The 13,281-nt window shown below is 38.7% G+C and overlaps 2 protein-coding genes across 2 annotated transcripts; one reads left to right on the forward strand and one right to left on the reverse strand.

Annotated features, from left to right (window-relative positions):
- Nucleotides 1–4,897: 4,897 nt before the first annotated feature.
- On the forward strand, nucleotides 4,898–8,980 carry LOC147566926 (uncharacterized). The gene is made up of 3 exons (XM_086656144.1): nucleotides 4,898–5,023; nucleotides 5,154–6,398; nucleotides 6,998–8,980. The coding sequence occupies exons 1-3, from the start codon at nucleotides 4,898–4,900 to the stop codon at nucleotides 8,978–8,980; spliced, it is 3,354 nt and encodes a 1,117-aa protein (XP_086512270.1).
- Nucleotides 8,981–11,409: 2,429 nt separating this feature from the next.
- On the reverse strand, nucleotides 11,410–12,998 carry LOC147566927 (Gibberellin-regulated family protein). Its single transcript, XM_086653502.1, has 4 exons — nucleotides 12,702–12,998; nucleotides 12,317–12,379; nucleotides 12,159–12,195; nucleotides 11,410–11,672 (listed from the first exon to the last, which is right to left on the reverse strand). Exons 1-4 carry the CDS (start codon nucleotides 12,768–12,770, stop codon nucleotides 11,491–11,493), a joined length of 351 nt encoding a protein of 116 aa, XP_086509628.1. The 5' UTR covers nucleotides 12,771–12,998; the 3' UTR covers nucleotides 11,410–11,490.
- Nucleotides 12,999–13,281: the final 283 nt, after the last annotated feature.

The raw sequence follows: 13,281 nt of genomic DNA on the forward strand, positions 1-13,281 counted from the left end.
TCAATAGAAGCTTGATAGAAACCCTAGAATCACTCTCTAGAATAAAGCCTTCAAGACGCAGCTTCTCCCCAAAATCTAAACCTAATTTTATACCCATCAATTCACTGTGAAGGGCAGATTTTGGAGGGAAAAGCGAACTTATTGAGTCGATGATGGAGCCATGGTGATCCCTTGCTACAGCAGCCACTGCTTCTCGAGCTGCACGGTAAGATCCATCTACATTTATCTTTAAAATCCCTAAAGGAGGTGGTAACCAAGAGATGTCCTGCAAAATCGAGTTAGTCGAGATAAAGGAAGAAGAGGAGAAGACAAACCTAAAATTAATTTTATGATTCCACCAAATTCGACTGAGATCGAGTGGCTTTCTGTTGAAGATGAACTGGTTTCTGGCTTTCCACCATTCCCATAACAGATAAGTATAAGTCCACCACTCATTTTGGGAATGATTATGTTCATTAAGCAGATTCTTGAGGTTATTTATCGGCTCTGTACCCATACTTTGTAGGTTCTGGTTCTCGGTTAGAGCAATTAAACTTCTCAGAGTTGGACAAGTACCAAATAAATGAGATGAAGTTTCAAGCTGGTGAGAGTCACATAATCGGCAAGATTGAGGTATGTCATTCCTTCTAACTCCGATATTTGCTAAGGTTGCAAGCCCATCCTGGATAAGTTTCCAAATAAATAATTGTACCTTAGGTTAGATTAATTGTTGTTTCCAAAACCTATTCCATGGGAAATTGCCTACTGTATCATCAAGATCTGGAAGAGGAGTAATAACCCTGTAGTATGACTTTTTGGTGATTCGACCATGCTCTGTGGGTTTCCAAATTAAGGTATCCCTAGTGTCTTCAAATTTATTAAGCTCGATATTCTTAATAGCAGTTGCTGATGTAGTGTCAAAGTATTGGTTCAGTAGATTGTCATTCCATCTTTTTGAGTTGGGAGTAAGTAAATCTGAGACTTTAGAAATCTGTCTAGGTAGATTAACAATCAAACATGGTTTGTGACCTAAAATCTCAGGAATCCTAGGGTCTTTAACAATATGAGTAGATGTTCCATTTTCAATCGACCAGATAATATTTTCCTGTATCGAAACTTTAGTGGACTGTAGTGATTTCCAAAATAAAGAAGAAGACCCCAAATGTGAAGTCGACCAAAAATCTGAATTTCTGGAATATTTACTCTTAAGCAATTGAACCCAAACTTCATTGGGGTTATTGATTAAACGCCAAACTACTTTTGCTAATAGAGATTCATTGACTTGTTCGAGCGATCGAATGCCACCCCCACTCTGTTTTGGACTACTTAATATTTCCCACTTAATAAAATGCATCCGTCTTGATTCTTGGTCTTTTCCCGACCAAAAATCACGTTCCAATCGTTCTAGTGAATTGATGACCTGCTTGGGCAATTTTTGAAAACTTAAGGGATAAGTACAATATGAACTTAAAATGGATTTTATTGACACTGTTTTCCCTGCTTGTGTAATCAATTTGTCCTTCCATCCTGCAAGAGCAGACGTAAATTTGTCCTTTCAGGTTTTAAAATTAAAGCACCAAGATACTTGGAGTGGTCCGACATGAGGGGGGCTTGTAAAGTATTAACAAAAGAGTTCTTAACTGCTGACTCCACTCCAGAGCTGAAGAAAAGAGAAGATTTATTGTAATTTACCTTTTGCCCTGAGAAGGAGGAGTACTCCTCCATAATATTCATGATGCTCTGTAAATTAATATGTGCAGAAGTACCAAAGATAATCAAGTCGTCAGCAAATAGGAGATGAGTGATGGTAGGGCTAACGGTATTGATTTTGTAACGTGTATAATTAACTTGAGAAGCATAATAAGATATGAGGAGGGAGAGGGATTGAGAGGTGAGAATGAAGAGGTAGGGTGACAGGGGACACCCTTGCCTCAAACCTCGAGATGAGAAAAGTCACCATACAAATTTCTATTGACCAAGACCCTAAAAGTAGGGGTCGAAATACAGTGTATAATAAGTTTAAGTATACTTCCTTGGAGACAGATGGCTTTTAAAATGGTCTCCAAATAACCCCAGTCAACTCGGTCATACGCCTTGACCATGTCCATCTTTAATGCAAATGACCCTTTTTTCGCCTTAGACTTTTTCATAGAATGAAGAAGTTCTTGAGTAACAATTATATTGTCTAGAATTTGGCGATTGGGGACGAAGGTATTTCGAGTCCAATCAATACAATCCACAAGATAAGGACGACTTCTATTAGCTAAAGTTTTAGTGATGAACTTGAAAAGAAAGTTGCAAAGCGAAATTGGTCTAAAGTCCGAAGCGGAACTCGGATTCCTGACTTTCGGGATTAAAGCAATCGTTATGGAGTTGAGAGAAGGAGAAAAAGAACCTGTAGCAAAGGCTACCTGTATGAATGTCGTTAATTCGAGGCCAATAGATTATCAGTGGTGCTGATAAAAAACACAGGAAAGACCGTCTGGACCAGGGCTCTTTAGAGGGCCCATCTCCATAACCATTGTTTTGATATCCTCAGAGGAGGGGATCCTCTAGATGTCGTCTAGGGCTTCATCCGATAGTATCTTAAAGGAAGCCAAAATATCAGGTGGTGGAATACCAACTGGTTCTGATGTAAATAAGTTCTGAAAAAAGGAAGATATATCGTTAGCTATATCATCCTCTTTGATAGAGACCCTCCCTGACTGTAATTGAAGGCGATGGATTATGTTCTTCTGTCGCCGACGAGTCATAGCCGCGTGGAATGCCTTGGTATTGCGATCCCCATTGTGGGACCATTTAGATTTAGTACGTTGTTCTACCCTTAGTCTGAGGACTTCTTCCAAATGAATGGTCTGCTCTTGATTACTACTTTCTATTTGTAGTAGGGCATCTGTTGGTGGAAGAAGTTGAATGCCTCCAAGACGTTCTCGTAAGATTTTGAGTCTGTTAGTGAGGATACCAAAGAATTTTTTACCTATATATGTAAATTATCTTTGACCGCTATGACCTTATCATGAAAATTACCTGAACCATTTTCCCATTCAAGAAGGAACTGGTCATTGTAATACCGATGTGTAGACTAACTTGAAGGATATATTGCCTCGGTCTGAAGGAATGGTATCCTTCCGAAGGAGTGTCCTTCGACCAAGGTTGCAATGCGTACAATTTGGCGAATAGGATCTTAATGACCTTACTCGGAAGATCATTAGTCCGGTCCAATTAGGGGTCGTAATGCTTAGCTAGAAGCCAACTACGATCGTCGAATCAAGGAGTTGATTCGCGGCTAACATAGACCGGATCCTACCAGGGTTACACATCAGAGTAATGATTTGAACGGAGAGAATTGACTAGAAGGAGAATGGTAAATAAATGGATTGGATCCATTATTGGTAAGTCCAGATTTATTCGGAGAAGTCCGAAGAGATACAAACATGTCCGGACCCAAAAGGGAGGACCCGGAAAGACTTTAGGTAGGCCGGCCATGTGATGGCCGACCTAGGCAATAGGGCCGGCCATGTGATGGCCGGTTAGGCCCTAAGTGGGCCGGCCAAGGAAGCCCATAAAGGGCTATGTTGGCTGGCCACTCCAAGTAACCCTAAAGAGGGTATTTTGGGTGTTGCCTTATAATTAGGTTTTAGGAATCCTAGTTTGAGTCTAATACCTCTTCTAGGGATTTCTATATATACCTAATTATACAACCTAAAGAGAGAGCCAGTTTGAGAGCTTTTCTGAGAGACTGAAAGAGTTTCAGTATACACATCTCAGAGAGAGAGAAAAGGAGTTTTCTCAAGTATCTAGTCAAGAAGAAGGAGTTCTTCATCTCAACCTTCAAGAAGGTCCTAGCTGACTGAAAGAAGGGAGTTCAAGTCATTACTCGGTGTCTCAAGTAGAGGAGCTACACTTGGAGCTCTTATCTTCCGAATACTGGTCGAGATTTAGTTCGTGGGAAAGCGATTAAGAGGTAATCATCTTTCCAATCTAGTTCATTGGTATGTTCATGTATAGATACTGGAAACTAGTGTTAAACATAGAGATGTTTGAGATTCCGCTACCAACACTAGATAATTAGGTGTATGAGATACCCTATTAAACCCCTACATAACTGACCTAGTATTTGGAAATATTATTGAGGATCTGACTACGAACTTGAAATTTGAGTAAAATGGGTGCATGGTCGCTATTATACCGAGGGAGATGGAACACCCCTAACTCTGGGTATTCTTGTAACCAAGAAGTACTACATAATACTCTATCTAATCCTTCCTTTGTAAGATGGTGAACAACCTTGCTATTTATCCAAGTATAAGCAGGACCATTGAAGCCCAAATCGAATAAAGAGGCGTCTTGCATGAATTCCTGAAAATGTGACATAAATGGAATGTAATTAGAGCCACCCCACTTATCAGAAGTGGAACCAAGGGCATTGAGGTCTCCTAAACAGCAAATAGGCAAGGAAGTGGACTGAATTCGGTGTAAAAGGTTTGTCCAAAAGGACGGTTTGTCCTGAACCCGGGGAGGGCCATAAATACAAAACAATTCCCCCGGGTTGGGATGAGTAACAGTAGTAACAGTAGAGTAAATAAGGTTTTTAGAGGCATAATATTGTTCGACCAAAGTAAAAGAAGGCCTCCACTCCTACGGAGGGAACCTGGTAGTAATTAACAAGATCAAATTTAACAAAAGACTGAATAAAGTTAAAAAGAGGAAGTCTGGCTTCGGATAAGAAGACCAGATCAGGTTTTGTGGAGGCAAGGAACTGATAAAGTGATTCCTTCGTCGGATCGTTCCCACATCCCCGACAATTCCATGCAAGAATACTCATTTCGTCTTCGGTGTTTGGGTCGCCGATACCCCATCATTAGAGTTGGAAGCAGAAATAAGTCAAGCACTTCTCTTGTGCCTAATAGGGAACTCTATGTGGGAATCCATCATCATATTTGAGTCACCCGCACAGTCGTCTTCTTTGGACCCCGATCCACTGGCTTCATTTGTAGGATCTCTTTCAAACATAAAAAGAGGATTGGATCTGGCTGAAACACCGGTAGCGGTCAAAATCTTGCTCTTTTTAGCCTGAGATGAGTGAGAAAGATCACTTAAATAGTTAATTTGAGAATCGGTAAAATTAGGATCCTTAGTGTTGGTGTTAACATAATCAGTGACTTTGATTGTAGGAAGATTGGAAAGAAAATTCGAATCAATTGCCTAATTCTCTGTTCCGTCCACGAGCATTTAATGGGACTTTGAAAGAGCCCTTGTACTTAGGCTTCATCAACTTAATTCATGTTACTATTAGTGGGTATCAAAATAATCCAGATTGGGACCTCTTATGCATTTATGGTCCTCCTAGAATTAATGATCGCCCTAGATTCTGGAACAGCATTTTAAATCGTATCCTGAGTAACACTAATCCTATGGTCTGTATTGGGGACCTAAATAGTATTGCTTCTCCTAGTGAGAAATGGGGTGGTAGTACCGGTAACCCTTTTTCCCCTCATTTTAAGTCTTTTATTTCTCAATCGGGACTTATAGATATTGGTTTTAACGGTCCGGCCTTCACTTGGACCAATAATAGGTCGACTCACCATCTTATGCGGGAACGCCTAGATAGAGCCCTTTGTTCACATGATTGGCTCTTAAATTACCCTAAAGCCGGACTGTTTCATCTTCCTAGGTACAACAGTGACCACGCTCTTATCCTTCTAAAAACCCATAGTGAGGGGCGTGTTCTTCAGACCATCTCTCGTTATGAGACTTACTGGTCTAAACATTCTGACTTCACCGACATTTTGAAGCAAGGATGGAATGAAAGTAGAGGTACATTCCATGATCGTATTTGTACAATTAAAGATGTTTTGTCTTCTTGGAGTAAATCGGCTTTTGGCCTATTGAACAACAGACTTAAAATACTTCGTAAGAGACTATTAGACATTCAGTCTGGACCCCCTACTCAAGCCTCCCTTTACATAGAGAGTGATATTCAAGAAGATTTGATTCATCTTGAGGAGGTCCATCGTACCAAGTTAGAACAAAGGGCAAAACAAAAATGGACACATAACGGAGACCGTAATACAAAGGCCTTTCACTTGGCCATATCTCAGAGGAGACAAAAGAATAAAATTACTCAGCTTACACTGCAAAATGGAAATATTTCTACGGATGAACAGGAAATTGCTAAAGATCTCACTTTGTTTTTTCAGAATTTATTCACGGCAGAACCAGTCGAGCCGGCTCCGCCAGAGATTCTCAATGCCTACAAAGTACTATCGGATACTGAATTGGGCTACATCTCAAGGGTTCCGGATTATGAAGAAATAAAGGGAGTAGTGATGAAAATGGGGTCAATCAAGAGCCCGGGACCTGATGGACTGCCTTGCCATTTTTTCCAACATAATTGGGACATTTTGGGTAACGAATTGGTACTGTACATTCAGCAAGTGTTCTCTTCGGGTAAGATCGACTCAGCCATTAATGCCACTACTCTAGCCCTTATCCCTAAAACCCGAAACCCGAGTATGGCCTCGGATTTCAGACCAATATCTTTGTGCAATTCTCTCTATAAATTCATCACAAAAATTTTAGCAAACCGAATCGGCCCCTACCTAGACCAGTGTATAATGTGGACGCAGAATGCCTTTGTACCATCTAGACAAATTGTCGATAATATTATTATAACTCAGGAGGTTATCCATTCTATCCGGAACTCCAAGGCAAAAAAGGGGGGCTTCTCCCTAAAAATCGATATGGCAAAAGCCTACGATAGAGTAAATTGGGACTTTCTAAAGCAAGTCCTTAGGACTATGGGTTTCTCGGGTCTGATATTAGACCTCATCATGTCCTGTGTTACTTCCCCCTCTTTTAGTATCCAAATTAATGGCCGCCTCCATGGGAATTTGGCTCCCACCAGAGGCATAAGGCAGGGGTGTCCCCTTTCCCCTTCCTTTCTCTACTAGTCTCACAGTCGCTCTCTCTCCTCATCCATTATTATGAAACTAATATGTTGTTCAGTGGTTACAAGATAAATAAAAATAGCCCTACTATATCTCATCTATTGTTTGCCGATGACCTCATCCTTTTTGGGAGAGCCACCACATCAAACCTCAATGCTATAAAAGAGATTATTAGTACCTATTCAACCTTTTCGGGTCAGAAGGTCAACTTCGATAAATCTTCAATCCTCTTTGGTAAAAGGATTCCCATCGAGATGAGAGATCACTACTCCAACACTCTCCAAGCACCTGTCATGAATAACCAAGCAAAATACTTAGGGTCTTTTCTACTCAAACCAGGCAATCGGGTTGAATCTTTCTCATGGCTAGTAGAAAAATATGAGAAGACTTTATCTGAATGGAAAAGTAAATACATTTCTCAAGCTGGTAAAACGGTTCTTATCAAATCAACATTGGGAGCTTATTGCACTTATACTTTCAGTCATCAACAAATCCCAAAACAGGTCATCAACAAATTGGAACAGATTGAGCGAAGTTTTTGGTGGGGTCATACATCATCAGAGAAGAAACTACATTTTATAAATTGGAAGACTATTAGTTCTACTAAACATCATGGGGGCCTTGGTATTAGACCTCTCTCAGAAGCCAACTTATCCTTGATAGGCAAGACTACATGGAGATATTTAACTAATCCGGATCAGGTATGGGTCAAAATTCTCAACTCAAAATACAATAGGGACAATAACTTCTGGTCTGCTCCTATTCCTACTTCTGCTACTCCTCTTTGGAGGTCCATGTTAGAGACCAGAAATATTATTCTTCCTAATATCTTGTGGATTCCAGGTAAGGGAAACAATATTAAGATCCTCTCAGACCCTTGGCTGAGAGATCTCCCAAACAATAAACCCATTCTTATCACTGATCTACCAGAAAATATTAAAACAATAGCCCATCTTAGAAATAGTGCTAATACAGATTGGGATCAGGATACTCTTCATGCTTATTTTAACACTGAGACTATAGAGGCCATTAGAAATATTAGTCCTGATCATTTTGATAACCCTGATAAACTTATTTGGACTCCATTGGAGTCTGAAAAATTCTCGACCAAATCCTTATTCCAAGTTTTATACAACAGACCTGAGCTAAATAGTGACATTAGGGATTTCCCCTGGACAAAACTATGGAGCGACAAATACATAAACCCTAGTACTCAAATGTTCATTTGGAAGTTGATCCACAATGGATTAGCTACTCTAGGTAATATAGCAAAGTATAACCAAAACATAAACCCTAGTTGTAAGCTTTGTTCCTTAGGGGAAATTGAAACTTCAGATCACATTTTCGGTACTTGCCCGAGATATATTGAGTTTATTAACTTCACTAACAACAGTATGCTCAAGAACCTTAGCCCCAATCATATTAGTAATTTAAAAAACTTATTAAATAATAGATCTGACTATATAGAATGGTTATGGTATACTCATCTGTTGTGGTCTTGGTGGAAGATCCGAAATGATCTTGTCTTTAATAATACTCAACCGGATTACAACAAATGCTACTGGAGAATAACACAGGAGGTGAGCTCCATACTTCCAAACGTTTCTTCTGTTTCGAATCCTTCCATGCAGGTGAACAGCTGGCTTCCTCCTCCTGAATCAAAACTAAAGGTAAATGTAGATGGAGCTTACAAACCACCGATGGGAGCAGCAGGGGCGGTGATTCGAAATTTCAAAGGGGATATCATCAGTACAGACTCAATGGTCTTCCCAGCCATCTCACCGATGCATAGTGAGATGATGAGCTTTGATCTTGGATTAAAGCTGATAGAAAACATGAGAACAGGACAGTTCATTCTCGAAGGAGATTCGAAAATATTGGTAGAGTTGCTCTCGGATGAAGACGGCCACCCTCCATGGAGACTATCGAATGATATAAGTAGGCTGAGATCTGGGGTTTCCTCTCTCCAAGTCGAATTACAACACTGCCCCCGAGTTTCCAATATAGAGGCACACAACCTGGCGAGATTGGCGTTAAGTCCACAGACGTGAGAAAGTTTTATCTTTCGTCCTTTCAATTAACACCGTTACCCTTTGTATTAATTTCTTTCTGTACTTCAGTCCCTGCGACTTACTTTGTAATACATTGGAACTCAGATTATTTTTATTGAAAGCTTATTCCAAAATAAAATAAAAAAAATAAAAAAAAATACCTTGTTTGAGTATATCATTAAAAGCCAATAAAATAGGACAAAACTTTAAAGTATGGCCTATATGGCCACAATAGAAACAGAACCGTGGCAATTTTTCCACACGGAGTTCAGTACTGGAAATAAGTTTGGTGGAAGACAATTTCAGATAGACTCGATCCGGAATAGGTTTGTTAATTTTAAATTCAATTTTTATCCGTCCAAAAATACTCCATTGAGAAGCATCTTCTGAAGTAGCAGGAAGATAATTGCCAAGAGAATTAGCCAATTGGTTCACTGTCGTGTCATTTAACAACCCACTTGGAATCCCATAAAGTTGGGCCATAACCAAACCGTATCAAATACATGATCACCCGGGGCAATTTCTTGTTGACATGGCTAAAGTATCACCAATTCTTCTTGGATAACCCAAGTGGAAGCCTCAACAGTAAGATCCAATTCTGAAGCAGTGGCGAACCGAACCAAAAAAAACATTTGGTTTAACATCCGTAAGAATGAACTTGTTTAGGCCATGAAATACTCGCGAGAGACGTAACATTGGCAGTCCGATAGCCACCTGTTTGGTACTTTGGATCCACACCTCTCCACGTTTCATGAAGTCTTCATTTGCAGAGATCGTCACCTTCCACAGTGATCAGAGTGATTTCCTCCGTAGTTAGAGCAACAAATTGTTGTAAGAAGTTGATATCTTGAGAATACATAATAGTAAAATCAAAAGAAACTGGAGAAAGTTGAAAGAAAAGATAACAAAGAGAGACCGTATCTCGTTGATTAAGGCCCCTTAAGAGCTAGAAAGCAATAAATTCATACAATTGTTGAGATTATAAGAAATAGCATCTTTTCAAAGATCTTATTTTTCTTTAGGAAGACTTAAAGGTAACCCATATTATTGTTGTAGGCACCCCATTGGTCTTCTAACAACTTTAACATTTCAGGGGCGCCTATAGCTGCAACTTGGGTGTGGCACGTATAGATCAGCCACAATTATCTTACAGTCAACCTAACGTGACACATTTAATAGAACTGTCTGTGCTCGACAGACACGGGTTATACCCTCGTGTATCTGTGCTAGAAGTCCAATTGTACTTTATCAAAAAAAAATGTCCACTAGTATGGCTTAATTTCCGAAGTGGACCCAATGTTTCACTAAGCCCCTTGTCTTTTTTTTTTTCTAGTTCCTATATTGCTTTAGGTTACTTCTAGTATGTGCTCTTACGTTATAAGCCTTTAATTGTTTTCTATTTTGAACTAAAAATCTCGAAATAGATACAATTAGAGAAGTAGTAGAAAACTTACATACTAAAAAAATTTAATTTCTATTATGTGTCCTTAGAACACATGGTAGAAAGGTCGTTTTTTTGTTTTTTTTTTTTGTTGAAACGGGTCGTTTTTTGTTCCGTATAACGGGATTCAAACTCTAATTTCTACACCGAAGAGAAGCACATGTTATTATCTAACTCAAATGAGGAGTTCAACAAAAAAAAAAGAACTCTATGAGGGCTTCACAATAGACAATATATTATTTGACCTTCAAAGTTACTGTCATATTATTAGACAATAAAGTGTAATTTTATAGTGGCCCCCCATTTTTGTTCGAAGGACCCCTCTCGTGAATTCAGTATGACTCTACCGAATTCATAATTCGGTACGAGTCCACCGAATTCACAAAAATAGACTATCAAAATAAATTTCGGTGGACTCGTACCGAATAGTCTCTTGTAAATTCGGTAGGCTCGTACCAAATTTACAAGGAGGGGCCCTTTTAACACGAATGAGAGGCCCCTAGAAAACTACCCTTAAGTGTATCCTTTTCTCTTCTTTACATTTTGCCTCTTTTTCATTTTCTATTCCATGTTTCAAGTTTTACCTTCTCTTCTTCTTTTTTTTGTTGGAAAAGGTAAAAGAAGGATGAAAAACAAAATTACCAATAGATGAGAGAAAATGAAGGATGGGGATCAAACATGTTTTCTCTTCTTTTTTTTTCTACTTTGACAATGTAAATTTCAAATATATACACATCCCTAAAAGAGTTGTCTTTTTTATGAAATTTGCTAGATAAAATAATACACTTGTTCTTTTGTTTTGTTAAAACAAATTGTATACTTAAATCTTGGACTTCACTTTTTTTCATGCTTCTTGAAGGATATTTGTACTTTGGACTGAACAACATGGACCGTAGTTAACCTATATGCTAAGAAAGCATTAACAATGCAGTTCCATAATTAACTGACCAGAATTTTAAGTGACAGATAATATTAAACTATAGGAAAATGGCCAACAAGTGATAAATTCATATATAGATCATTGATGTAATAGTACTTTTACATGACTCAGGAAATAGAGGGATACATTTCAAGGGCATTTTGGTCCTCCTCTTTTAGTTTTCCAGTTATTATAACAAGGGCACATTTGCTTGTTCCCATAAGTCCCTGGAGGCACACAGAGACATTTTGTGCAGCATTTTTTGCAGAAAAACAGACATGGCTTCTTGTATTGTGTAGCTGAACACCTATTCATGCACCTTCCTCCACACTCTGTCAATATATACAACCAAATATTTATGTCAGTCAAACCACTAAAAGTCACGAATATGCGTCTCTTCTCTGTTACTTTTGCAGCTCCCTGTCTCTTTGCGTCCCACAGACTGGAGTAGTCCGAAGACACTCGGACTGGCTTAATTTGTACTAGGCTCTAGCAACACAGATTAAGCCAGTCTGAGGCCTCTGGGCTTGAACAACACAAACTAATCCGTGGGCCTCAACCTGACTCCGGCGCGACACTAGACCCAGTCCAAGTACCTTCGGACTACTCCAATCTGTAGGCCGCAGACTGCTCAGTCTAAAGTCACATGTGGTACCAAGAGAATAGTAGGCTAAGAGCAAAAGGCCAGGGAGCCTTTAGAGGCCCCCAAAGTGAAATTGTCCATTGATGAAATAATTAACAGTGCCTTGTCAGAAATTTGGATGTTGATGAAAATTTTGATAAAATAAAAGAACCCCAAAACTGAAAACTTGACTCACCTTGAGGAGTATGAAGGCTGCCCTGAGTAAAACCATACTGTACCAATAACCAAATAAAAACCAAACAATTAGCCATATAGATACAAATATTTATTTTTTTCATATATGATTCATATATATATATAAGTGATTAATTTAGTTTAGAAATATAATCTCACCATGTCAGGATTTCTAGCTGGGTCTGGTGATGCAGCTGGAGTCAAAGGTACAATTGTTGTTGCCTACAAACCCAAAAGAAATAAAATTAGGGAAATAAACTTTTTCCTTCTAACATACACAAAAAATGTGTCCTTTTGCTTTCTTATCGACGTCCAATTGTTTTTTATTTATATTATGACCCCTAGTGTAAATTAATTAGCAGAAGTACTATCCGGCCTGACTTTTGGAACTGAACACAATCCCATTCGAAACGTGGCCGGCTCCAATTGGTCATTTCAGTATTTCACTCTCCACATGGACTGATTAATTAGACCGGCCGTTATTCAATTTTCTTAAGAAAAGAGACAGAGAAGAGTAAACAACATTAATTAGGTTGATTATTACCTGGTTATCAAGTATCAAAACAAGTAAAATCATAATAAACAGGATTAGAACTTGAAGTTGTTTAGCCATGACTGAACAACTTACTAATATAACTAGAGAAAGAGAGAGAGAGAAAGAGAGGAAGAGAGATAAGGAGAGAAAGAGGATGGCAGTTTTTATGTGATGGTTAAACGGTTAGGGAGGTGGATGAGGGGTTTATATAGACAGTTAGTTATAGTGGAGTAATAGTGAACAATATATATAGTATAATATATGTGGTCGTTGTCATGCACCAGTTAGAGAAAAAGACATAAAGCTGAATTCCCTACCTATTGTTTATTAGACTTATAGGGAATGAAAATTTTTCTTGGCTTTCATTGTCTAATGACTAAACTACCATTTCTTTTTTCGCTTTCTGATAAGGTTTCAATTATCAAAACAACTCGAGAAATATATGGTTGTGTTCGTCTCGTCGAAGGCTTGAACTTTGCTTAAAATCCATTCCATATGAGTAATATTAACTTTCGAAGTTTGGGTATAAATATTGGAAGATGTGAACTAGCTAAAGAAATCTTCACATCACATAATTAAAAGGAATGTG

Source organism: Eschscholzia californica, unplaced genomic scaffold (assembly GCF_041429995.1).
Source record: "Eschscholzia californica isolate CP2 unplaced genomic scaffold, dmEscCali1.0.p SCAF_1, whole genome shotgun sequence".
Taxonomy (NCBI): Eukaryota; Viridiplantae; Streptophyta; class Magnoliopsida; order Ranunculales; family Papaveraceae; genus Eschscholzia; species Eschscholzia californica.

Coding starts and splice junctions, on each gene's coding strand:
- LOC147566926 (XM_086656144.1), top strand. CDS start 4,898: ATGTGGGAATCCATCATCATATTTGAGTCACCCGCACAGTCGTCTTCT. Junction 5,024..5,153: donor TGGATCTGGCTGAAACACCG/GTAGCGGTCAAA, acceptor CTTTGATTGTAG/GAAGATTGGAAAGAAAATTC. Junction 6,399..6,997: donor ACATTTTGGGTAACGAATTG/GTACTGTACATT, acceptor AGTGGTTACAAG/ATAAATAAAAATAGCCCTAC.
- LOC147566927 (XM_086653502.1), bottom strand. CDS start 12,770: ATGGCTAAACAACTTCAAGTTCTAATCCTGTTTATTATGATTTTACTT. Junction 12,196..12,316: donor CAGCTAGAAATCCTGACATG/GTGAGATTATAT, acceptor TTATTGGTACAG/TATGGTTTTACTCAGGGCAG. Junction 11,673..12,158: donor CAGCCTTCATACTCCTCAAG/GTGAGTCAAGTT, acceptor ATATATTGACAG/AGTGTGGAGGAAGGTGCATG.